The 26,788-nt window shown below is 37.0% G+C and overlaps 1 protein-coding gene across 9 annotated transcripts in view; it reads left to right on the top strand.

Annotated features, from left to right (window-relative positions):
• The window catches only part of MPDZ (multiple PDZ domain crumbs cell polarity complex component), a 189,377-nt gene that overhangs the window by 31,314 nt on the left and 131,275 nt on the right, over positions 1 to 26,788 (top strand). For all 9 annotated transcript variants that reach the window (XM_049897166.1, XM_049897162.1, XM_049897163.1 and 6 more), the window contains 2 exons: positions 5,997 to 6,072; positions 8,653 to 8,819. In XM_049897166.1, coding sequence (XP_049753123.1) covers positions 6,057 to 6,072; positions 8,653 to 8,819 — 183 coding nt within the window. In that variant the 5' untranslated portion in view covers positions 5,997 to 6,056. Of the gene's footprint in view, positions 1 to 5,996; positions 6,073 to 8,652; positions 8,820 to 26,788 lie in introns of those variants that run through there.

The raw sequence follows: 26,788 nt of genomic DNA, 5'->3' as shown, positions 1-26,788 counted from the left end.
TTCAAAGTGGGATGCAGAATGTTTTCTTAATAGATTTCATTAGGCCAGTTGACTTAGATGTTCCCTGAAACCATGGTCCCCAGACCCCTGCCCCTGCTATGCTGGCCTTTGAAGCATTCAGTTTATTCAGGAAAACTTCTTTGCTTTTGGTTTTAGTCCAATTGTGCTGACCTCCCCTGTATTGTGTGCTGTCTTTCCCTTCACCTAAAGTAGTTCTTATCTGCTAACTAATTAGTGAACGCCCCTCTCCCACCGTCCCTCCCTCCGCCCTCTCATAACCATGAAAGAATGTTTTCTTCTCAGTTTAAACTATTTCTGAAGTTCTTATAATAGTGGTCTTATACAATATTTGTCCTTTTGCAACTGACTAATTTCACTCAGCATAATGCCTTCCAAGTTCCTCCATGTTATGAAATGTTTCACAGACTCCTCACTGTTCTTTATCGATGCGTAGTATTCCATTGTGTGAATATACCATAATTTATTTATAATGGATTCTATTATTATTGGAGGAATTTGGGAAGATTTAGAAATGTCAACTTGCAAATGAAAATTTTGTTTCAGATGCTTTTTTTGATCACTTCTGTAAAAATGAGGAAGAAGTTCAAAAGAACAGATGCTAGGAAAAGGCTGAGTGTTTTCTGTTGGATGATTGTATGATGCTGGTGGACACTGTGATGTTTCTGTGCTTTTCAAACAATATTTCAGTAACGTTACCCTATAGTATGAATTATAACTGAGAGTGTAAGTATTGCTGTCATGGCCAATTGACTTTATGATAAACTACCTGCAAAGCACTACAACCTTGCGTTTGTCTGCTAACTTCAGGTAGTGCTGAGACAGCTATGAAAGAGACAAATGCTAAATTTAAGTGCAGTAACAGCTGCTGAGCAACTCTGTCAAGCCTCAAGCCATCGCAGCAAGCTCTTAATGTTGTATTCCTTTTTCAGTCAGAATTGTTTAAGATAACTAGAAAATTGTATGCATTTGGGACATTTTCTCTTAGTAGAGCTATTTTTAGCATAAACATATTGTCACTCGTTAGTCGCCATATAATCTGCACTGGGCAGGCTGATTTGTTTTACGTTTCAAGCACTGAGTCTTTACTACATAAAAGCTGTGCCTACACATTACCGGTACAACTGGTTGAAAAATAAAATGAGTAGTTGATTGATCAGTTCCTGTTACTAAATCAAACCAATTACCTCCTTTGATTTTTAACTCCTTCTGAAATGGGTGGTACCAACCAGTTGGTGGAAAATCATATGGTCACAGCTAAAATCTTTAGAGATTTCTTAAGGATCCAGCAAATCTTCCACCCTATTAAAGTTTTGCAGGAAGCATAAAACCTGTTGCAGTTGAGTCGATTCTGACTCATAGCGACCCTACAGGACAGAGCAGAACTGCCCCATAGGGTTTCCCAGGAGCACCTGGTAGATTTGAACTGCCCACCTTTTGCTTAGCAGCCATAACTCTTAACCACTATGCCACCAGGGTTTCCAGCAGAAGTGTAAACACTTTAAATTAAAATGACTTCTAAAATTTAATTTCTTTTCTAAGCTAGTACATACATAGGTAGGGTTGCCAGATAGAATAAAGGATGCTGTGTTAGAGGTCCCCAAAACTACCCTCAAATTTAGTAATCTGGTAGAAGGACTCACAGAGCTCACAAAAAGGTGTTCTACTTATGGTTACGGTTTATTACAGCAAAAGGATAAAGACTAAAACCAGCAAAGGGAAAAGGCTCATGGGAGAAATCCAGAGGAAGCCAGGTGCAAGCTTCCAGTTTTCCTCTCCTAGTGGAGTCGCATGGACAGTGCTTAATTCTCTCAGTAACGATGCTTGACAACATATGTGAAGTGTTGCTAACCAGGGAAGCTCACCTAAGCCTGGTGTCAGTTTTTTCATTTTTTATTTTTGGGGGGCTTGGGGTCTCAGTCATGTAGGCATGCAGCACCTGTGTGACTGACCTTAGCTATTCATCCTTTCCAGCCCCCCAGAGGTCAAACTGATACAGCATGGCCAAAGCCTCAGAACCAAACCAGTGGCGGTCAAGTCAGTTCCAGCTCGTAGCAGCCCTGTAGAATTGCCCCATAGGGTTTCCAAGGAGCTGCTGGTGGATTTGAACTGCTGACCTTTGGGTTAGCTCCCAAGCTCTTAACCAGTGCGCCGCCAACATAGGCATTCACCATAAATCACTTCGTTAACATAAATTATCTGGGGTGGCCTGAGGCCTCACACATACAAAGACACTTTATCCCCAGGGATACTGCAAGGGCTTAGGTCATCTTTCAGGGGCAGGGCAGTGGACCAGTCCTGAAAACCTTGGAATTATGCAGGGTTTGATCAGCCTAGGCCTGCTGAGTTAACCCTTTCCTGCACAGATGCCCACTTCAGTTTAACTTCTAGATAACAACAAATAATTTTGCACTCTTAAGTATTTCCCAAGTAACGCATGGGTCATGCTTGTATTAAAAATATACATCTATTTATCTGAAATGCAGATTTCATCAGGCATTCTATATTTTTATTTGACAAATCTGGGAACCCTATACCAAGATCCAAACCCAAACCAAACCCAGTGCTGTCTAGTCGATTCCGACTCATAGCGACCCTATAGGACAGAGTGGAACTGCCCCACAGAGTTTGCAAGGAGCACCTGGAGGATTTGAACTGTCGACCCTTTGTTTAGCAGCCGTAGCACTTAACCACTATGCCACCAGGGTTTCCTATACCAAGATACCAAATTAAAGAAAAAAAAAAAAAGAAAGAACTATTGTGCAAAGTAGTTCTCAGTGTCCCCCAGTTACCCACATCCCAACTATTAGTGTTTTGGGAAAACTTGCAGGAATAGTCTACGCTTTTGCAAACATGTCCACATTAATTCCGATGTACAAATATATTTCCCCTGCCCTTCTCGTATACAGATGATAGCATACTTTCTATTGTCCTGCACCTTATTATTATTTTTTTCATTTAACAATATATTTCCACTATGTGATTTTGTGTAACAATATGGAAAATGCAGGGTAGTATACTAGAGTGAGTAAGGGCTTTGTAATCAGATGGAGTTGGGTTCAAATCCAAGTTCTCCCACTTTTTAGTTGTGTCACGTTGAGTAAGACCTCAACCTTGCCTTTCCTGTATTGTCTTGTCTGGAAAATGGAGAGAAAAATGTGCCAGGCACTGGGAGATACTGTGGGGAACAAGACAGTCAGGCTTCCTGCTCCTGGGAAGCAGTGTGTGCTAATGGAGCTTGCCTGTCATTGTGGTACCTAAGAGTAGATACTGAACACATAGAGCCATTATTGACATGTTTTGTCGCTCTGAGTGCCTGCCTACTGAAACAGATTTTAGGTTCAGTTATAACCAAATAGTGGTGTGGCTACAAGCAGAATACATATATATGAACATTAACTCAGGGGGAACTAATATTTTTATGCTGTTTGAATATTCTTATTCTCATTGTATCGAGAATTTTGGTACCTTGAAATGTAACATCTCAGCATCTCTCCATCTGAAAAATTATGTGATTACAAATGGATTTTGTTTGTAATTAGAACTGCATCCTTGAGATGGGGGTACAAGACAGGGACTTTCTTTACATCTTGTCTATTTTTCATAGTTACTAATGGTAAAATCCTCTGGAAAACTTCAAGAAAGCTGTGTATTTATTTATTTTAGGGACATCAGAGCAGAGAATACAAACTGTGAAACTTCATTTTTTGTCACTGGGGTCCAGAAGAATGGAGGTCTCATTTGGAGCTAATGTCAGCGATGTGCAGCTGAATTTTTTTTTTTTCCACCTCTGGTGGGGGGAAAAAAAAGTATTCCTATTTCGACATAACTGACTTGTAGGTGAACTTTTGGACGACAGTGATTTTCTCAGTTGGGCGCTGCCTACTGGTACTTTCTCTGCAGACTGCTCACAAATCAGTGTGCTTCTGATTCCATAGACTACCGCCCCCTCTGCTCCATATCCAAGTCCTGAATGCTGCTTCTCTTTCTGAGTTAATTTTCACAGAGGAAAGGGAATAGAGCTAAGTTTTACTGTGCATGCCAAGTACTCATATACAATTGTATCCTTTCAGATCTTTATAAATAGTCATTTGTAGATTGTTGCAGTTGTTTGTTGCCTTCGGGTTGACTCGTGGTGACCCCATGGGTTGAGAATGGAACTGTTCCATAGGATTTTCAAGGAAAAGATAAATGACTTAACAGGGGGCATAGAGTTAGTAAGTTGTCAAGCTTAAATTTTAAATTCAAGTCTTCAGACTCACTAGTTCATGCTCTTTCATTACTACTATCATGCTTCTTCCTGAGCCATTTAATGAAATATACCTTTCTAGATCTGTACTTCCTTCTATTGGGGTATCTTATTTTTTAATTGTCAGAAGTTAATAATTTTTGGCAGGCATCTAGTAGTATGATGTTTTATAAAGGAATATGATATTCCCCTTGTGAATAAGATTATCACCAATTTATTTTTAAGATCTCCCTATAATACGCTACCCATGAAACCATGCAATGCTTGGCATTGGAATTCCTGCCTATCTGGGTTTAGCATTAATCCTGAATATGTGTTATGGTTATGGGTTGTGCTGTGAGCTGGAAATAATTTAACTCATTTAGCACACTATACCCAGTGAGGAAGTTTGTTATCTATAAAACAGGTTGAGATGGCAGACCACTTGGTCAAGGTCACACTGCTATTTAGATTTGAATTCTAAGCCAGAGTCATCTTTACTTGATGGCGAAGCACTTTCTATAACAAGTGCCAATAGTTGAGCCATTTGGCTATTTGATGTTTTAATTAGTGTATTCTAAATTGGGATAAGGAAAGTCAGTAAATACTGTTCTGTATTATTACACAGAGCTAATGGATACATTGAAGTTCTGTGCCTCTGCTCATATATGTTACGTACTTCCCTTTTCCCAAATATATTCTCTTTTAAATATGTAATGTGGGGTAACTTGTTCCTTTTTGGAGAAGTTCTCTCCCTGTCTCATCATCCAGATGAAGAATGGGGATATATGGTGGTAGGTTCTTTTTCTTCCTGTTGAAGTAATGGCAGACTGACTTCCTGATGACTCACGGTTTTCTGTAAGGCAAAGGATAAGTGTTAATATGGAGACAGGTGTGGAAAGCTGTTGGACCACAAAGATGGAAGATGGACTTAGCGGTACGACCATTGCCAGTGCAGATCAGTATCTGATGCTTCAAAGAGTTCAGTTAAGTAATGTCAGAGAGAAAGATGAGACTGGTGTGGTTTGTAGGAGCTGAGAAGAATTTTTGAATGGGAAAGAGGAGAATATTATAATCATGGGGGGTATTTTGAAAAATCCTCTTCTCTAACACTGGACTCTGTTTTACTCAGTTTCTCTTCCATGATCTGGTAGTTTCGAACTGCTGACCTTTTGGTTAGCAGCCAAGCTCTTAACCTCTATGCCACCAAGGCTCGCTTCCCTGATTTAGTGTGTTATCTTCCAGTGGTTCATGCAGTGCTTGAGTGTCACAGTTCTTTCCTAATTATTATCTGTGTCTCCCCAGTTAGACTGGGAGCATTTGAGAGCAGAATTACATTGTCTTTTTTTTTACATTTTTGATCTTTTCATCCACAAAATTTCTGAAGCAGCAGTAAGCTCCTTACTGTATGGTTAAGGTTCTAAAAGTGAATCCAAGATAATAGCAGTCTATATTGAGAAGCTCTTAAGGAAATACTTTGGAAACTTCTACCGTCTTATTTAAAAAAGATTATATGCCTTGTACTTTTTTATGCAAGTATTATTCATAATTATAAGATCATTTTGAAAAAGCCCTAAAATGATTAACTTTTTTTTTCCCCTATAAAGAACATCTAAAGTTAAATCAACAAATTTTTAATGGTCAAAGGATTGCAGTAGTTATCAAGTACTTTTTAGAGTACTTAGTTTTAGAATAAAATTTTAAAGTTCTGATAAATATAACAATTTTGCTTTATTTCTTTTATTCTCAGTGGTCCATTTTAGTTGCTGTTTTTAATCATCGCAAAGAAGATAACTGAACTTTGAAAAAAATGTTGGAAACCATAGGTAAGACCTATTCCTTCCTGCTACTTTTGTAAAAATTGAAACACATTCCATAGGGATTTTGGAAATACGGTATGTTCTACATAGCAGGATTCTATCTATAGTAACTTAGTTTTAAAAAAGTTTGTATTCACCAGCATTGTACTGGGCAGTGTATGCCTGTATCTGGGCAATTTCATCGGAGGTGTTATAAAACTCATTTATAAACAAAAGTTAAAAGTGTATGAGATATTCCGTTATGGATTTTAATGAAGTTTAATGTAAACACAGTTCTGGTTAAAGTTTGTTCCTGGGTAGCACCAGATAGTTCAGCAGTATTTTTTAATTCTGGAAGAAGGTCATTACCTATGTCTTAATTTTACTTTGTTTGTGACAGGTGAAGTACTACTGGCCTTTTGATTTTAATGGATAAAGAGAACACTAACAGTCACTTAGGCTGCATCCAGGTGGACAAACTTCAGTGAAGACTTAAGGCAGTTTATTTTCTACATGAGACAATTTAGGTTGAAACACCCAAATTTTCCAAGCTCAAGTGTTAATCTTTTTTCCACACTGCTGTCTAGTTTAAGAGGAACTAATTTCTAGAGAAATTAGTTACAGGTATATCAGGTGTGTAAAATCATGTGACACCTCAGTCCCTCACCTGTTCCAGATAACTCTAGCTATGACTATGGCAGGATGTATGGATTTCACTCTGGCAACTTGACGGTCACGGCTGGTACCATGATAGCTGAAGTGCTGAGGGGTAGGGTGAGAGTAGATGGCAATGAAGGGAGAAGAAGCTGGCTTTGTCATCATGGGGACCGTTACTGTGACTCTGTTCCCAATACCATGCTGGCGATGAAAATGCAGGGACACACATTTCCTTCATCACTTGTTTTATGCTGAAGTCATACAGCATAAAGAATACTAGTCCACAGAGGAAAGTTACTTGAAGTGGAAAGGAGAGGGCAAATATAAAACTATTTAAACCATTTCTTTCTAGTCTTTATTCTGTTACTGAGTTGGACACCTCCGCAAAATTGACATGCGGATTAATATTAGATTTGCATCCTGAGATACCGTGGGAAATATGACCCAGAATAAAATTCTTATGTATATCTTTATCATTTTTGGCTTTTAAAATTTTGTGTATTAGTAAATATTTTTTTCTTTTAATTTACATGCATGAGAACTCATCATTAACATCAATACGTGTCTTTGTTTTCCCCATTTCTGCGTAGCTCCAGATTTCATGTTATGGAAAGTGTCTTTGGTGATAATTCCCACTCTTATCCCTTACTGTGATATGGCAGATATTTTAATAGATGCACTTGTTATTATAAATCTATCAGGACATGTATCTAAATAGAGCCCCCTCCTCTTTTTTTCAAACAAATCTGGTCTCACTTATAAGTGTGTGTGTGTGTGTGTATGTTTTAGGGCGATGCTTTTAACTATTGTTTGTGGTGGAAACTCACTGTGGAGAAAGCATGCCTACAAGATGCTAGGACTGTTAGGGACACACATATTCAAAACCTTTACTTGTGGAACCCTGGGCCTGATCCATAAGGTGATTAATAGATATTTGGGTTGCGTTAGTTTGATGCATATGTTAATATGCTATTTAATTTTGGGGAAAGACATTTAAAGTTTTCAAAAATAGTTTTTTTTCAAACAATATGTATATTGTGCTGTATTTCCAAGCAAATTCTCATTACAGAATGTTTTGTCCTATAGTATATGAAATTGTTATATTTTGGAGATTGTGCCGTGTCAGTGACATTATCCATACCTGGAAACCCTGGTGGCGTAGTGTTTAAGTGCTACAGCTGCTAACCGAAGGGTTGGCAGTTCGAAACTGCCAGGCGCCCCTTGGAAACTCTGTGGGGCAGTTCTACTCTGCCCTATAGGGTCGCTATGAGTCGGAATCGACTCGACGGTACTGGGTTTTATTATCCATACCAATTTATTGGTGAGGTAGTTATATTTCTAATTTCCCTTATATTTGAATACAAAATTTAAAAAAGGGAAAATGTCAGTATTTGCAAGATCACAGAACATTTGGCTTTATATAGATTTTATAAAAGAGCTGAGATAGGTGACGTTAGAATTCCAGTACATTTCAACTGAATTAGTTTCCGAACTTTACAACTACTTGCATATGGCAGATGCTAAACCAAGTTCCCTGCTTTCAAACAAACTTTCTTACAAGAGACTTAAAGGTGTGAGGGACATATTTAGAGTAACATGTGGCCAAATCAGTTACCGTTTAGTCCATTCTGACTCATGGTGACCCCACGTATGCAGGGTAAGACTGCACCATAGGGTTTTCGAGGCTGTGACCTTTCAGAAGCAGATCACCTGGCTTGCCTTTGGAGGGGCACTTGTGGGTGGGTTCGAACCGTCAAACTTTGGGTTAGAAGTTGAGCACTTAGCCATTTGCGCCACCCAGGGTGACGGTTCCCCTTTTTCTCCCTTGCGTCAACTTTATGCTCTCGATAGCACAGGAATGGTTTTAGGATTGTACAAATATGGCGTTCTCACAGGTTTGACACGTGTCCTTTGAATCCTGCTATTGACTCATGCTGTCCTTCGGTACAGACAAAAACCGGGCCCTGCGGGCAGCCGAGCGCTTGCAGGCCAAGCTTCGAGAACGTGGGGACGTGGCCAATGAAGACAAACTGAGCCTCCTGAAGTCAGTCCTGCAGAGCCCGCTCTTCAGCCAAATCCTGAGCCTTCAGACTTCCGTGCAGAACCTGAAAGAACAGGTAAGGTATCATTCTCCCCAGCAGGTGTTCATGGTGCAGCCTAGAGAGATCTTTTGAAGGGCTCGTGTGTTGCTGCTGAAAGGCAGATTTTTATATGTGTTAATGAATAGTTAATGAAGTCATTTAAACCTCCAGACGAGACATTCAGTTTCACTGTGGCTTTTTCCCCCTAGTTATTTTTGTCATGGTTGTTGCTGTATGTTGTGGATGATATGACATCTTGTTGAAAGCTGTGTGGATGCAGAAGAATGAGTTCTTACAAGAGAAGCGGATGATAAAAATATGTTTAGGGTAGATGGCCTGAGACTGGGTTTCTATCATCACTAAGGCTCATTGTTCATGTGCTCTTGCTCATTCAGATTCAGACATTCAGTACACTTACAAGATTGCAGATAAGCCTGGATTTGCATGTGTAATCATGTGTGTGAGGAGGGGAAATCACCTCTATTTTGACAGTAGAAGGAATAATTACATTGTCATCAGTTAGACGAATTGCAAATTCTCACTTCTTAAAAGAGGGTAAGTAGCAATTGCTTCTGTGACAGCATCAGATGGTGATAAACATGAAAACTTCTAAATGTAGCGCAGTGCTCTGCTTTTCCTGTAAAAATCCTGAGCATTAAAAAGCCTGAGCATTTATATTAAAATCGAAACATATCACAGTGACAGAATGAAAACTGAAGTCAGCTGTTCTTTGGACTTACTTAATTTAATCACCGTTTCTCAAGTTTAAAATAAAAATATTTTTAAAAATAGTTGTTATCCTCACAAGGTTTGAAGGCAGTCTTCTTATGTCTTCAATCCAAGTTGTCCTCATTCTAATGTTTTTAGCGTTAATTTCATGGTTCTGGATGACTCACTAGCAAATATTCTCCCTTAAAAGGTTAAAAATGAAACTTGAAACTAGTTTCATAATTCAATGAAAGAACAGCTCCAACTAAAATACCCATAATGTGCCAAATATGAAAGAACAAATCGTGGTAATGGTAATAGAGAAAGTATTTGTTTAATGGCATGCAACTTTTTTATCTAGGTAATTTGATAGAAAGAAAGTAAACCAAGAAGAATCTTTAAGAATGTCTTTCTTTCTGTATTGAAATTCTACTTAGAGACTTTGAGTAGATCATGAGTTAGGGGAAAAAACAAGGTGTTTTTGTGATATGTTGTTGTATTTGTCCCCTTTATAAGTTACTGAAAAGATTGGTTTTAGAGACTAATTTTCAGAATAGATTGGCAAGGTTTTGGGGAAACCAACCAAAAGGAAAACACTGCTGTCAAGTTGATTCTGACTCATAGTGACCCTATAAAACAGAGTAGATCTGCCACCTAGGGTTTCCAAGGCTGTAAATTTTATGGAAACAGACTGCCACATCTTTCTGCTGTGGAGCTACTAGTGGTTTCAAACCACTGACCTTTCAGTTAGCAGCCAAGGGCTCTAACCACCGTACCACCAGGGCTGTCTTGGATAAACCAGAATCTTGAATATAAGCATAATTATGTTGTGGAAAATTAGTTAGTGAAGAGATTGAACAGCTGTCATCTCTCCTTATGGGAAAACACCATTAGAGTCAGAGGAAAAGTTGAAACAAAAAAGAGCATTAACAAGTATGTTAGGAAACACGCTAGTCTAGAAAAATAACTGTTGAAATGTCCCTTATAGCCAGCCTTATGTAAGGGGAATAGGACTTGTGTGTACCATGCTTGCTGAATTTTTTTTTTTTTTGCAGTTGCTATCGAGTCGATTCCAACTCGTGGAGACTAAAATATGTCAGTGTAGAATTTTGCTTGCTGAACCAAACCAAATTTGTTGCCTTGAGGTCGACTCTGACTCATGGAAACCTTGTGTGTTTCATAGCAGAACTGCGCTCTGTAGGGCTTCCAATGGCTGTGATCTTTTGGAGGTAGATCACCAGGACTTTCTTACGAGGCATCTCAGGACTTGAACCACCAACCTTTTGGTGTTAATCGTTTGCACCACCCAGGGACTCCGTGCTTGCTCAAAGGAGGGGACAAATGGGCCTGCTTGCTGTGGAGTGTATTTTACCATCTCTAAATGGAAGTGGGGTTGACAAAAATTAATGCAGACTCCAAGAGTACTTGGGTCCCACATGATTCAGTTGAAACCTACTTGGAAAGCTGTTGAGCATAATATTATCAGGCCTCATTTTGTGAATTCTGTAGCATATCTGGAAACCCTGGTGGCATAGTGGTTAAGTGCTACAGCTGCTAACCAAAGGGTTGGCAGTTTAAATCCTCCAGACGCTCCTTGGAAACTCTGCGGGGCAGTTCTACTCTGTCCTATAGGGTTGCTATGAGTCGGAATCGACTCGATGGCACTACGTTTGGCTTTTTTGGTATAGCATATCTTACATGCTTTGAACTTTTGGCTTGTTGCTCACCTCTTTGTGTAGAGAGGAGTGCTATGCTAAAAGGACCACTGGAAATATTTAGCCCAAACCCTGCTTATTACAGTGGTTTAGAGAGGTTGGCTTGTTTCTAAGGGGAAAGTCAGAACGAGACCTTGTCAGAAGGCCCATTCCTTTCTCTTTTTTAATGCTGCAGCCTATCTTATACCTTCTTTTCTATTAAAGGGTAGAAACTTGCTCCCCAGATGCCAAGAGTTTCATTTTGATTAAAACCATTGGTAACTTCTCATAGTGTCTGTGACTCTTCACGTTAGTCTCCATTCTTTACTAATTTTCTTTCCTTAGTTTATCAAAAGCTTTCTTTCTTCTATGAATAGAGTAAAATTTTAAAAAACTTACACTATTTTCTACTTAAAATTTTAAGTATAAGTATTCTAGACTTTATCATCTTAGAGTACCTAATTGCTAATCTGTTGATATTTCTGATTTAATAATCAATTGATGCACCTAAAGAATGAATTTTTTCCCTGAATTATATCACTGGCTCTATAAATCTGGTTAATGGCTAGCTTTTCTTTATGACCTCACCCCTAAGCCATATTTTCAGATGTATAATTTCACGGGCACGACAGGCTCATCTTGCCATCTCCATTTTTTTTAGTGTTATTAGAAAATTTGACCCCTCCAGTTCTCCTCCTCCCTCATTCTTCTGTCTTTTAGAGAAGCGGAGGGTGTGAATAATTAAAAGGCCCAAGGTGTGTGCAGCATATTGGAGAACACAATCATATTGTTGCATTAATGACAGATGCTGACATGCCATGTTGAATTAAGCCTACAATTTTTTCCCCGTCAGATGCTCCTTATTGCTTCTATTCAATAATGTGTAATTTTTCCAATTTGCTTCCTCAGTATTAAGACTGCCCTTAGAAATCAAACTGTTTCCCTTTGGCAAATTAAACACTTGACAGGTGTGTAACTGAGAGGGCAAAAAAGCCATGCCCTGAAGGGATGTGCTATTTAAATATTGTCAAAAATATTAGCAGGTCTGAGAGTATAATTGATGCCTCTGTTTAACTCTGCCACACTGTGTATTGTTCTAACCGCCAGCTAAAAGGATGTGAGCTATTAAACCTGAATAATCCCTGAGAGCTCCAGTTCATTTCCTATTGCATGATGCTTGTTTAAGTGAAGAGAGGAAAAAAAAAAAAGAACCATGACTGCGTGTCAGTGATCTGTCAAATGCAAATTCTCAAGTCGTGTCCTCACTGTCACCTAGTCATCACAGCTAATAACCACAGGGCGTAATGCGTATTCATGACCAAAATCCAGCCATTGTGGGCGAAATAAACACGTTAGCAGTTTCATAATAGAAGCTTGTCAGCCATGAGGATGTTGGATTTGCATATTTATCCCATGAAGATTCTCCAGTCCACTGTAGGTGGGTGCTACTTTCCTGATTAATTAATTGCCTTGCCTTCTGAGTTGACCACAGGCACTAAATTAAATGCCTTTCTATCCTGAGTTATTTGTAGGAAAACTGTGGATTAAAGTTACTAGTTTTGGTAGGAATTTAGAAGGAGCACTTAAGAATTGGCCTGGGTAAGTTGATTTTTAAAGCTGTGGCAACAGAGACCAATTTGAAGAAATGCAATGGATAATCCAGGTTCCAAAAGCCACTTTTATGGCAAACAGGCTTCAGGGCACAAAATATTCAGGAAGATTTGCACTGTCAAGGATCTCCAGCTTTTTTGGACTGTGACATTCTATTATTTTTTATCGTTGTTTAATATTCCCAAGCTTCTAGTTCACGTTCCCAGAAAAGTGTGGCAAGGCAACATGGCTTGTACACATGTTCTGTAGAGTCGTAATATATGTGCATGCAATATTAAGGCAGAGTTTTCTGATTTTTTTCTTTTGAAATGTCATGTTATCTCTTGAAGTAATTGGTGAGATACTGGCTTAACAAACTCAAGGTTGGAAATCGTTGTTCAGTGTTGATGGGAATAATTAGATCCTTCTTTTTTGTTTTTATTCTTGAAATGTGGTCTTCATAAAACTTTGGTGTTATGTTCCTATACTTGCAAGTTTAACCTGCCTATATTCCAAAAATAATGAAAAAAAAAAAACTAACTATGGCAAAACATATCGGATTATTCAAAGGTAAATCTAGACAAAGACCCATGTACAGTATCAGAAAACCAGATACATCAAGGCCCTTGGGTTACCAAAGTTGAGTGTATGGGTACATTATATAACTTCAGTTTTCCAGGAGCAAAGCCTGCCCTTCCACTGAAAGAAATAAAGAACTGGAGAGTCATATACTGCTTAGCATGAGAAGCCCATTTAGTGAACCAAACTTTTCCTTGGCAATGGGAGGGTTATCCCATAGTTGCTTTTATAGAAGGTTCGTAATTCATTTATTAATAAACACTTCTGAACACCTGAAATCAGTAAAAATACAACAAATAATAAGATGGAGGGTGTCTTAGTTATGTACTGCAGCTATAACAGAAATGTCACAAATGGGTGGCTTTAACAAACAGAAATTTATTTTTTCACAGTTAGGAGGCTGGAAGTCAGAATTCAGGGTGCAGGCTCTAGGGGAAGGCTTTCTCTGTTGATTCTGAAGGAAGGTCCTTGTCTCTTTTGAGCTTCTGCTCCTGGGTGATCTTTATGTGGCTTGGCATCTCTCTTCCTCCATCTCTGCTGTGCTTGCTCACTTGTCTGATCTCTTTTCTATCTCAAAAGAGATTGACTGAAGACGTAAAAAAAAAAAGAAGACATACCCTACACTAATTCTGTCTCAATAACATAACAAAGAAATCCCACTTCCAATTAGGAATATAACCACAGGCATAGGGGTTAGGATTTACAACACATGTTTTGGGGGGATACAATTCAATCCATGACAGAGGTTCTCAGTATTCAGAGGAGAAAATAGAACATATGTGATTAAATAGAAAGGCAATGGGGTGAGTGGTATAAGAGGAAAGAGTTACTTTGACTAGAAAAAAAACTTTACACTGGAGGCGACATGTAAGTTGGGGCTTGAAAAATGGGTGGGAATTTTCCACAGATGTGGGGGAAATTATTTCAGGTAGAGGGAACAATGTTTACAAGGGCATGGAGCAGTTACTCTCAACTAGGGAAGATTCTGAACACCCCGTCCCAGGGGATATTTGGTAATGACTGGAGACATTTTCGATTGTTGCAAATGGTTGTCATAAGTGGCACCTAATGCAGTAATTGGGATGCTCTTAAACATTCTGCAATGTACAGCAAGCCCCCTACAACAGAGAGTTACTGGGCCGATAATGTCCACAGTGCCAAGATGGAGAAACCCTAGTAGATAGCCATGGAGAGACCCTTATTATCAGAGCAATAGCTTATGCATGGTTTATCAGCAGGAGAGAAAACTTTGAAGAGAGATTATGAAGGACTTACTAAGGTAAGGGTCTTAATGACATTCTGATAGTTTAAACCTTCAATTATATATATGAAATCGTTTTTCAACGGAGTACTTTGTTCGTCTTCCTAATACTAAGAATACGGTATCACATCCAAATTAGTGATGGCTTTTCTCTCAGGGGATACATGAGATAATGTATAGCATGTTTTTTTTTTTTTTTTTTTTTCCCCTGATGCTCTCTCTTAAAACAGCAAATTTTAGAGAACCTAGAGAAATACATAGCCAGGGTGACCTCCCAAGGGTCACTTCCTTTCAAATGTCCGATGTCAGCAGGGGATATACGATGGCATGCAGCATCCTGGGACATGCCCGAGGAGTCCCTTATTCAGTAACTACACATTTGTAAGACTGCTAAATTAAGTCCATGGCCAAAGGGTTGAGATGTGCTGCTTTTTAGCAGTACCATCAACAACTCTGATAATTTCTTAATTTCTATTTTTTAGATTGATGGAAAGATGAGAAATTTTAATAACTGAGCATCTTGTCGCTCTATTTTGACTTTGGTCATCAGAAAGATGCTGTTTTGTGTGGTTCATGTCTCAAAGGGCAGAAATGCCTAAGCTTCCCTAGCTTTATTTTATTACTTATATAAATGACAAAAACATAACCTCCCACCTCTGGTTTCTAATGTGTGGCTGAAATGAAGATGATTCACCTGTAGGCTTGCTATCAGGAGAGGGGAGATGACTACTGTCTCCCCAGAATGCCTAGGTTAAATTATGAGTTGCTGTCGAGGGGGGAGGGTAGAGCAGAAAGAAAGTATGCCTTGATCCTATTAACAGGAATTATCTAAAAATGGAATGGAATTCTTCAGAGTCGATATTGCTTGTGAGCATGCAAACATTTTTTTCCTGACTCCTGCAATGATTTTACCTTGACAATAGAGCATTGCAGCCTGCCTACCAGGAGAGTGTCTTTTTTTTGAGACTTTAATGTACATTATCTAGGAAGAGTTAAAAGAAGAGCGAGTCTTATGTTTTCACATTCACCATAAAGTTTATTTACTGTAGAAATTTCGAATCCTTTATTTTTGGTGCAATAACAGCTTTTAAATGTTTGTTCCTTGAACTAAAAGTTTGTAAATATAGAGCCCTTGAAGGGACTAAAATTCTTGTTTTATCCTGGGCAAGAAGGCACTGTACAAGCTTTTTATACAGTGCTGGATTAAAATGCAACACCATCTTGCAATTGGGTATGCATGTGTGTCTGAAACAGAAAATGGTGTTAATTGTATGATTTTTTTTTTTTTTTCCTTTACAAAGTTAAATGGTCTTTGGAGAAGAGGGGGAAAATGTGAAATTTACTGAGTATAACTTAAATGAGTTTTTTAAACAAAAATTTAAGAACGATAGAGATTGATTTACATTTGAGCTATTACAACAGTAACAACTACAGCGACAACAAAAAATGTACCTTTTAAGAAGTCTTTAAGTGCTAGAAACTTTGTTTCATTTAATGAGTTCATTGGCTGTAGGTTTTGTCCCCATTTTTCCGGTGAGAAAATGGGAGTTTAGAGAGATGATGTAACGTAACCTGGACCACACAGCTATTTCTGGTAGACTTAGAAAAGGAACCCAGGTCTATCTGACCCTGAAGCCAATGCTTTTTTATTCCTAATTTACGCTGTTTCTAAATTCTCAGTTCTCTAATATAAAGGAACAAATTAGAACGAAAAAGTAGTTAATGAATTTCCTACAGAGAAATGCACATAAAACTGTTTTATATGTGTGTATACAGACCCACTGGACTGGTTAATACTGGAGGACTTCCCTAGATATTGGCCTGAGATACTCTTTAAATCTTGAACTGAAACTAACCCCTGAAGTCACCTGTAGCTAAATAACAGATTGATTTACAAAATAATGAATATCACCTGTAAGTACTGTGCTCCTTAAAAAAAAAATCACCTATATGAGAACAAGCAGTCAACAATTACTTTAAAACAAAGATGTGTAAGGGGGCAGGGAAACTAGAGTAAAGAAAAGGGAACAACCGGAACGGAAATAATGAGCATGTTCACTCATTGCAAAGAAGGGAACCAATGTCACTGAACAACTTGGGAAGAAATAGTTGAATGGGAACCCAAACTGCTGTGTAAACCTTCAGGAAAAACACAATAAAATTTTAATCAAAGAGCTTTTTAAAATATAAACCAGAGCTTTCATTCTGGTTCTATTTAGAATTATGCTAGATTTTAAAGGGAAAGTGAGTTAATTGAGTAAAGATAATGTGAAATGGAGGGACAACATGGCAAAGCAACATCAGTCTTGGTGCCCTTTTCCGGGTAAATATGCTCGTCTGTAAGGTTTGGATTTTGTTTCATTTTTATTTTTCACTAAGCAGACTGTAAATGGCGAACCAGTTTTATTTGTCTTCTAGAAATGTGGGACTGTTAGGAAAGATACTGCAAAAATTCTAACATTTGTTTGTTTAAATTTCCAATTTTTGAATCGCTGTTTGTTTTGGCACTTAAATTGGATTACTTTATTCAGTTTTGGTACCTTCTTCCCTTTGGTTTAGATAATTTAGACATACTTTGATAAGACTCTTATTTTTGGTCAAGCTACATTCTTTAGTTTTCATTTTTCCTCTTGGAAACTTGACTACAAAAACACAGAAGTGTTGAGATTTAAATAAAGAAAAGACATTCTGCAAATATACATAAACACACATGCCTAGACTGTGGCATATATGCTGTGCTCCACTTGCTATTTCTTCTTAACAAGCAAAAAAATGAACTTTGGAATTCATTGTATTTCAAGTTTGTTTTTTGGGATAAAATCCATGCCACCTTCATCTTCGAATATCTTGGACCTAACATGATACTTTACATGATACTTTACTCAAGCTAAATAAATGATCGCTTAATAAATCAATACATGAGTATTCTGAGAATATTCTTAAATATTCCAAACTGTTGTGCATCAATAATTTATTTTTCCTTGCCAGAGGACTAATTTTTAACATAAATAAATGAGCCAAATAACTGAAGTTACTTTGACAAACTCTTGTTTTTCTTTTAGTTACCATATTGAAAAGATGCATTACTTCTCATCATCATAGCAATTAATGTGTATTGATTCTTACTTAAGGAGCCCTGGTGGCACAGTGGTTAAGCACTTGGCTGTTAACCAAAAGGTCAGTGGTTCAAGCCCACCAGCCACTCCATGGAAAGCAGATGTGACAGTCTGCTTCTCTAACAGTTACGGCCTTGGAAACCCTATGGGTCAGTTCTATCTTGTCCTATAGAGTTGCTCTGAGTTAGAATTGACTTGATGCCAAATAGGTATGGGTAATTCTTACTTGAGGGCAGTGGAGGTAAAGTGGTAAAGTTTTCATTTTCCATGCAGAATACCTGGATTCGATTCCTGGCCAGTGCACCTCAAGTGACGCTACCAATCATCTGTCATTGGATACTTGTGTGTTATTGTGATGCTGAACGTGTTTCAGACTAAGTTAGACTAAGAAGAAAGGCCTGGTGATCTACTTCCAAAAAATTAGCCAGTGAAAACCCTGTGTATTACAATGGTCCAAGTCTTTTTTGAATGGGATTGCCTTGAGTCAGGGGCCAACTAGATGGCAGCTATCAAAGACAATAATTCTTACCCATAGGAACTTACATGTACGAACTATTATACATATAATTAACCCTTTCATCATTACAACAATACTATAAGTACTGTTATTTTCTTCATTTTATACTTAGGGAAATGGAGGCACAGAAAGGTTACATGGTAGAGCTAGTATTTGAACCCAGGTGGAGCCCAGGTCTTAATCATAGAACTCTGATGTTTTTTGTTTCATTGTCTTCTTAAACAACTAATGAACATAATTTATAGATTTCCTGGTGATTTGCAGCCTTTCTTATGATAATCTGTTCTCAGACTGTGGCAATGTGGCCCAGTGAGATTTTAAGACAGACACAACCCAGATTTGTATTCTTGTGCTGATATTTATTAGCAGATGATGTTAAGAGCACATGTATTTCTTAAAGTGAATATAGCCAGGCCTTATTTATCCATATGATTAAGTTTCAAAGACCAGGTTATTATGTGAAAATCGGTGGTATGTGAAAATGACAGATGACCACATCGGATCACAAAATGGAGGATGACTATAGCAAATCACAAAATGGAGGATGACTACACCAAATCACAGAATGGAAGATGACTATATCATTATCCAAACAACCAATTTTACAACTGCCAAATCACTGAGAATCATGACCGAGTTAACACATGATCTTAACCATCACAGCCAGTGTTACTCTCGCCTCACACCTTGGTGTTAGTTACTGCCAGGCTTACATCATTAATGTGCAGAATATTAGGACAGTAGATTTTTTGCTATTGTCATAAATACAAAGTGTCAGATAACGAGATAGTCGATATGTGAGAAGTGGGTGTACTGTTATCTTCACAGAGCCTCTTTTTTTTCCCTTAGTTGTAAAATGGAAACTAAATAATACGGATCTAAAGAGCCTAAGTTAATAAGCCCTGTGCTTACCAAACAGTAGATATTATTTTGTTTACCCCTCCTGTTGAAATTTAATATTCTAAGGCAGTAATTCTCAAACATTTTGGTTTCATGACCCCTTTAAAAATTATTAAGGACCTCAAAGAGCATTTGTGTATTTAAGTTTTATCCATAAGTAGTTACCATTTTAGAAATTAATATTGAAAAATATTTTAAATATTTATTAATTTAATTCACTTAAAATAACAGCAACAAACCCATTACATATTTTAGAAATTAATGAGAAAAGGACATTGTTTTACATTTTTGCACATCTCTGTAATGTTTGGCTTAACAGAAGATAACTGGATTCTCATACCTGCTTTCGTACTTGATCAGTTTGGATTTGTTGTTAGTTGATGTATACGAAGAGAATCTAGCCTCACACAGATATGTAGCTGAAAAAGGGTAGAGTATAGACTTTTCAGATAATTGTAAATATCCTTCTTTGATAGTGAACCAAAACTTGTGGTGGTTTCTTAAAAGTTAAGGGACTCTGAACTAGATCAATGAACATTTTTTACTCTATTACAGCAAAAGCCATTTGCCTACCTTGCTCTTTGCATTTTTTTTTTACCCGTGCATAATTTTGTATTGCATTGTTCATTTGGTAAATACTGGTTCAGTGAGTTATGTAGATCTTCGAAATGTTGTCATATTTCACTTTTCATCATACAATGTCAAATAATTACATTTTCTAATACCACTTCCAATTTCATCAATGAAGTCTTGGAATGAAGTTACAGAAAGGTAGGTATTAAGCTCAGGGTAGCAGATACAAGTTTTCTAAAATTCTAATTTTCTCTTGAAAGCTCAAATTCTGTCATTGGCAGTGATTACTGTCAGTTGTTTTCCTTGAAATGACAGGATTACTGTGTTCATTATCAAGAAAATGTCTGCCAAATTCCCAAGTACGAAAAATCATGGTTTGTTGTTCAGTCACTTTTTCAGGTAATATGGTGTTCATGAAAAAAGTGGCTAGTTCAGCTTGCAACTCAGACAGTAGCACAAGTGCATTTCCTTGAGTCAACCATTGTAGAATTGTTATGCAGCAGAAGTGCTTTCTGTCCACTTCCCATTTTGAAACATAGGATATTGAAAACATGTACATGTAAAGGTCAAGATTTAATAAAATTACAGTCATCTTGATGTCCATGATACAGTGAAATAGAACATTACCTGATTTGGACATTGTGGGAGCACCATATTATATGCCATATAGAGTTCACCTCAAGGTGTGGCAGGTGGAAGCAATCTTCTGTCTGGGCAAAGAGCACATCCTGAATGTTAAGTGCGTTGTCACAGACGATTCTCCCCATGAGTCGGTTGGACCCCAAAGGCAAGGCTGGTATCTAGATGTTTGAGCGGCCTTATTACCAGAAGGATGTAGCCCAGATGATCATGAACTTGGCTGACTATCACAGGCACACAGGGTGCGAAGTTCAGAGAAGGGCCCTGCCTCAGAGTCCAGCACCCAGCAGGCTCTAGATACAGCCTGCGAGCCTGGCACCTAGCAGACTCCAGAGGCAACCCAGGAGACTGGCACTCAGCAGGCTCTAGACGCTGCACAGGTCTGGGTTACCAAGCTTTGAAGGTAGTTTGTGCCCTGGGGCCGGAGCTGTGCAGAGATTATAGTGGGAGCCCTGTCTCAAACTCTATTCTTATAGGTCCTGCTTCTTCTCCCTGGATTAAGAATTATAGGATTTTTTTTTTTCTTTCCCTGTGTTAAATGTTTGCAAACACAAATTTAAAGAGTTCTAATAAAGAATCAAATTAAAAAAAAAAAAAAACCATGGACATTTGTGTGGTTGGATGTTGCCTGAACAGACGTTATGCGGCACATGACTAATAATTGTTACCATTTTATCAAGAACTTTCTTAAGTGATTCGAAGGGTGGAGAAATAGACTATTGCTCTTGGTGAGAGGAGCTGAAAATAACTTGTGCTTTTTTTTTTTCCTTCATAATCTATCCTAGACACTTCCACCCCTCCCAAATAACAATAATAAAAAACCAGGTTATTATTACAAAAGATCAAACAAGTATGAAGAAAAACCAATCATATTTGAAATTATAATCACAGTGGAAACTCAGGGGATAAGTTAGAGAATCCTATTATATTTTACCTCATTATAAGACCTAATATTTTTTAGTGGAAAATTTAAAATTTATAACAATAATGAAAGAAAGTTTAAAGCAAAATTATATAAGCCTTTTAACTTCAGATTATTTTCCGGTCCTTACCCTAATGTTCATATATATTTTATGAAATTGGGAAAAAGTCTGAATCTTTTCACTCAGCAGTATTTCTGAAGATTTTAGTGTCATTTAGGCCTTGAAAAAATTAGTTCATAAAATACACATGGAGTATTCGCATTATGCTGCCAGAGCCCAACATTTTAGTTTAGTATGCCTTGTGGACTGATGTTAATAAGTATATTTTTTGATGTAGTTTCGAGAATAAATAAAATCTTCATGGATGCAGCTTTAAGTAAAAACTAGAACATTATAAAACAGCATAACCTACAAAGTTGGCTATTCACTTAAGTTGACAACATTGTAAAAAAGCATTAAGTTTACAGTTTTGGACTTGACATTTAACAGGTTGCAACAATCAGTATTGTTTTTGGTAGGTTGTTGATATACCTTCCTAAATATGAAAAGAGGGGAAGTCAAGAGTGTTGTTTACTCTTTAATTCGTTTTCTTCTCTAGATTTTAAGTGTTTGTTTTGCTTCCATCTTGAGTTTGTGGTTGATAGTTGATCATTTTTAGCACAGGGGAATTTTAAGACACATATGCTACCAGTGACTGAAACTATGCTCATGGAGCTACAGAGGGGCAGGTGAAGAAAATTTACATTTTGATTACTCAGAAGGAATCATTAAACATTTGTAGATTAAGGAATTTTTTTTTTATTCAATAATTTTTTTTTAATTTGTCGGCCAATGGTAGTCAAAGGCTGGTTTAAGACTATCTGCCAAGTATAATTTGGTTCCAATTACTGTCTGCTTTGCAATTCATAGCTATGAAAAGCAAGGTGTTCTATCTCAGTAGGTGAAAAAAAAAGGTGAGTGAAGTGTAAAGCCTAGTGGACTAATTTTACAGGATATCTCTTCCTTGGGTGGTGCAAACTGTTAAATTCTCAACTACTAGCTAAAATGTTGGCAATTTGAACCCACACCTAGAAGTATCTCAGAAGACAAGCCTGGTGATCTTCTTCTGAAAGGTTAGCCTTGTAAACCTTGGTCTACCCTGCACACATGAGGTTGCCATGAGTTGGAATCCACGCCACAGCAACAAGCAATAGCAAATTAGTAATTATGGCAGGAGTTTTGTCTTTTTTATTTACTGTCCCCATCACTTGGACATTTTAAGTGCGCAGTAAAAATTTGAATGAACAAAAGGATGGTCTCATAGAAAATGTAAAATTATGCTTATTCCATCTGAAAATGTTTTACCCCTTTAGAACTTACTGCTCCCTTTTGTCTCTCATTTAGTTTAGGAACAAGGAGCTACTTTATGTCCAAAATAGTCTTGTCACATTAAGCTAATCCCCTTTGAACATGCAGCTCAATTTCTTTAATTAGCTTTAAAAATAAGGATCATTAAATCAGAGTGCCACCATCAATTACTGTGCAAGGGTTTGCCTGTTCAGCAATGCGTCAGAGCTGTGCTCTAATCAGTATTTCACGGAAAGATTTATGGAAAAGGAGGTCCCCCTGGGTTCCAAAGTTGAAGTCCTTTTATGTATGATTTTTTTTTTTTCCTGTGATTACTACCATTTTGGGTGCTGTATTTTATTGAATACTCTCAGCATCTTATCCATCTTTGCATTTCATATTTGGGACCCGTTCCAGAGAGTGTTTTACAGCATTTTTGTAAAATCGCAAGAAAATAATCGCGTTTCTTTCTCTGCAAGTAGAGAAGACAAGGTGCAGATGGAAAAAAAAAAAAAAAAATCTGCATTTCTAAGAGGTGCACCTGTTATGGCAAATTCTCTGCAGAGTGCCTTATTTCTTATTTCTCATTATGTTCAGGGTAACAAACAAACAAAGAATTGGGAAACTGAACTAGCACTATATGTGTATAACTTTCTTTAAAATGAGGAATTTGCAAAAGCAGTGGTCATTTTTTAGTGCTTCATTCAAGATATTAACATATATTTTAGCTTTGAAATGATAGAAATGTAACATCCATCAAGTATACATAAGCATTTAAGTCATTTTATGCTTAGAACAGGACTGCAAACCAGCCTTTGATAATCTACTTTAGGAAATTCAGTTTGATCCTAAGCAATAATTTTTGTAGACAACATGCTTATACAAGTACTCCTAGAGTGATTGATGCTAGCCATTAAGATGGAGATAATAATATTAGCTTCCTTTCAGTTAACAACCCAGAAGGGATAGATGAAACAGAAGAAGAAATCAGTAGTTCAGTATTTTGTAGCAGATTTAATTAAGAGAATCTGCATATTTGAAAACATTGTATTGGGTTAAACTTAAGTGCATCAGATCCTATTTTTATGGTCAAAATATTTAAAACATTGATCTCTTCAAATACTATTGGAATTACCTTAAGTTTACAGTGTAGGTATTATTGAAAAAAATAAAAGCAATTTTTAATTTTGAAATTTCACAATCATATCAGTGTGGTACCAGAGTGGGTCAAATACTTTAGTCTAACAGTGTAGGATAACAATATGGTTATTTTTTCTTCTTACAGTTTGGTAATGCAGTTAAAAGATTACAATTTTTAAGAATTCCATAATCTTTGAGAGAGAAAAATCTAAATGTGCAGTGAAGGTTAAAACACATTTGTGGAGGATTTGTCTTGACCTGAACACCTGTTAAAGAATTTATCTTGAGTAAGAATTAGCCAGGTGAATCCATATCATCCTGTGAAGGGTCATTGATCTCAGTAATAGAATACGCTTCATCTTCAGATATCCAGTTCCTATATTTTACTTCATTTTAAGGCAAATACCTGGTCATTGAATTTTAATTCAGAGGTGTGGTATGTTTGTAAGTTTTAGTTACCAATTGGTGGTTGCTAGGATATATAGTCGGTTTTGTTCCGTTATTGACTTTATCTGCAGCAACCTTACTAAATTAATTTATTAATGTTAATAGTTTATCTGTAGATTCATTTCGGTTTTCAGTGTGTACAATTATATGATCTGCAAATGGTTACAGTTTTTATTTCTTCAATTCCAGGCTTTATACTTTTTTCTTTTTCTCGCCTTCTTGTACCTGAGTTCAATATTGAATAGAAGTGATGATAGTGAATGTCATTGTCTCACTTTCAATCTTAGGGTTAAGTTTTCAGTATTTCCCCCATTATGTATGAATTTTATCCACTATTTTTTTCCTGTATTTATTGAGTTGATTCTATGTTTTCTCTATTATTCTGTTTGTGTAGTGAATTAAATTGAATAATTTTCAAGTGTTATTTCAACCTGGCATTTCTAGAATGTCCAACTTGGTCATAATCATTATCCTCTTTATATATCTTTGGATTTAGTGTATTAACATCCTTGTTTAGAAATTCTGTATCTACATTTAGGAAAGACTGGCCTACAACTTTCCTGTCTAGTAAAGTCTTCGTTAGATTTTGGTATCGAGGTTATGCTGGCCTCATACAAATATGAAATATTTCCCTCTTTTTCTTGTCACCGAAAGAGTTTGTGTAAACTCTTTGACCCAGGGTTTATTCAGAAGTGTATTGCTCAATTGATCAGTATTTTGTAGTTTTCTCGTTATCTTTCTGTTACAGATTTCTAGCTTAATTCCACTGCAACCAGACACCATTTTCTCTATGATATTAGTTCTTTGAAATTTGTTGAGACTTGGTTTAGGGCTTTGCCTATGGTCCATTTGGGTAAATATTCCTTGTGTACATGAAAAAAAGTATATTCTGCAGTTGTTGAGTGCAATGCCCTGTATCATATTTTTACACAAATAACACTTTCTACAGTTGTTTGCCAAGCATGCTCCCCCCCATGAGGTATTTTCATAAGCATGCTATACTAATTATTTTTACAGCAACAATGTAAAAAAAATTGGCATAGAGGCACTTATGAAAATACCTCATGGGGAAAGGGTGCAGTTGGCAAACAAACCTGGAAGGCTCATGTTATTTGTGTAAAAATACAGTATATGTCAATTAGGTCAAGTTTATTTAGAATGCAGTTCAAATCTTCTATATCCGTATTGATTTTTTTGGTCTATTTTTCTATCAGTTACTGAGAGAAGTGTGTTACAATCTCTAATTATGACTGTATATTTGTCCGTTTCTCATTTGGATTCGCGTCTGTTTTGCCTAACAAGTCTTGAGGTTATGTTGATAATATTGTTAACTCTTACCATTGAATTGACCCTTTGATATCTATGAATGGTCTTTCTTTATCTGTAGTAATCCTCCTTACCTAAAAGTTTACTTCTCTGATATTAGTTTAGCTGCACTCTGCTTCTTTTGGCTAATATAGGCCAGGTGTACCTTTTTTTCCCCCATCTTTTTACTTTCATCTTTTCTTTAACTTACATCTTTGATAAGCACCATGCATTTGGATTTTATTTTGTCATCTAGTATTACAATTTTAGTCTTTTACTGGGAGTATTTAACCCCTTTATAATTAATGTATTATTGGTAAATTTGGGTTTAAATTTACCATGTTATTATTTTTTTAATTCATTTTTTTCCATTCTTGCCTTCTTCTTAGTTAAGTATTTTTATTTTATTTTATGCCTCCATTAGCATGTTACTTATAACCTTAATTTACTAGGTTATAAGTAACATGTTTCCTTGACTTATTTGATTCTGCTTTTTTTAATGTTTTCATTTAAAATAATTATAGAATCACAAGGAGTTTTAAAGATAGTACAGAAAGGTCCTATATTTCCTTTACCAAGTTTCCCCGAATGGTTACATCTTACATAATTATAGTAAATATCATGCTGGCTTGTAATTAGAAAAAAATAATTCTGTTATTTTCTGGCTTTTGTTGTTTCAATGGAGAAGTCAGCTATCAATATTACTCTTCCTTCTTTGAAAATAAGGTGACTTTTTGCTCTGGTGGCTTTTAAAGCTTTCTCTCTGTCTTGGCCTTCACCTGTTTTCTTGTGATATACTGTGGTAGGCAGGCTCTAAAATAATCCCCAATAATCTCTGCTTCCTGGTAGTCTGGCTCTTATGTAATCCTTTCTTCTTGAATGTGGGCAGAGCTTAATCATTTACTTCTTATGCATCGAATGTGACACGAGCGTTGGGGTATCACCTCTGAGATTAGGCTATACAAATACTTCCATTTTGTGTGCTTCTTGGTTCTTTCTTGGATCATCAGCTGCTACACATGAGGATATTCAGACAGCCTATGGAAAGTCTTATATGGTGAGGAATTGAGGCCTGCCGGTAGCCCCATGAGTGAGCTTAAAATGTATCCTTTCCCCTCCAATTGAGCCTTCAGATGGGACCATACCTTGGCCAACAGCTCATCTGCAGCCTTGTGAGAGACCTTGAGCTAGAGGCACCCAATTAAGCTGTTTCTGGATTTTTTACTCATAGAAACTGTGTGATAAAAGAAAATATTTGTTGTTTTAAGTTGTTAAGTTTGGGGGTAT

Source organism: Elephas maximus, chromosome 9, assembly GCF_024166365.1.
Source record: "Elephas maximus indicus isolate mEleMax1 chromosome 9, mEleMax1 primary haplotype, whole genome shotgun sequence".
Taxonomy (NCBI): domain Eukaryota; kingdom Metazoa; phylum Chordata; class Mammalia; order Proboscidea; family Elephantidae; genus Elephas; species Elephas maximus.
Note: the sequence above shows the minus strand (reverse complement) of the source record. Positions and strands in the feature narration are given on the sequence as shown.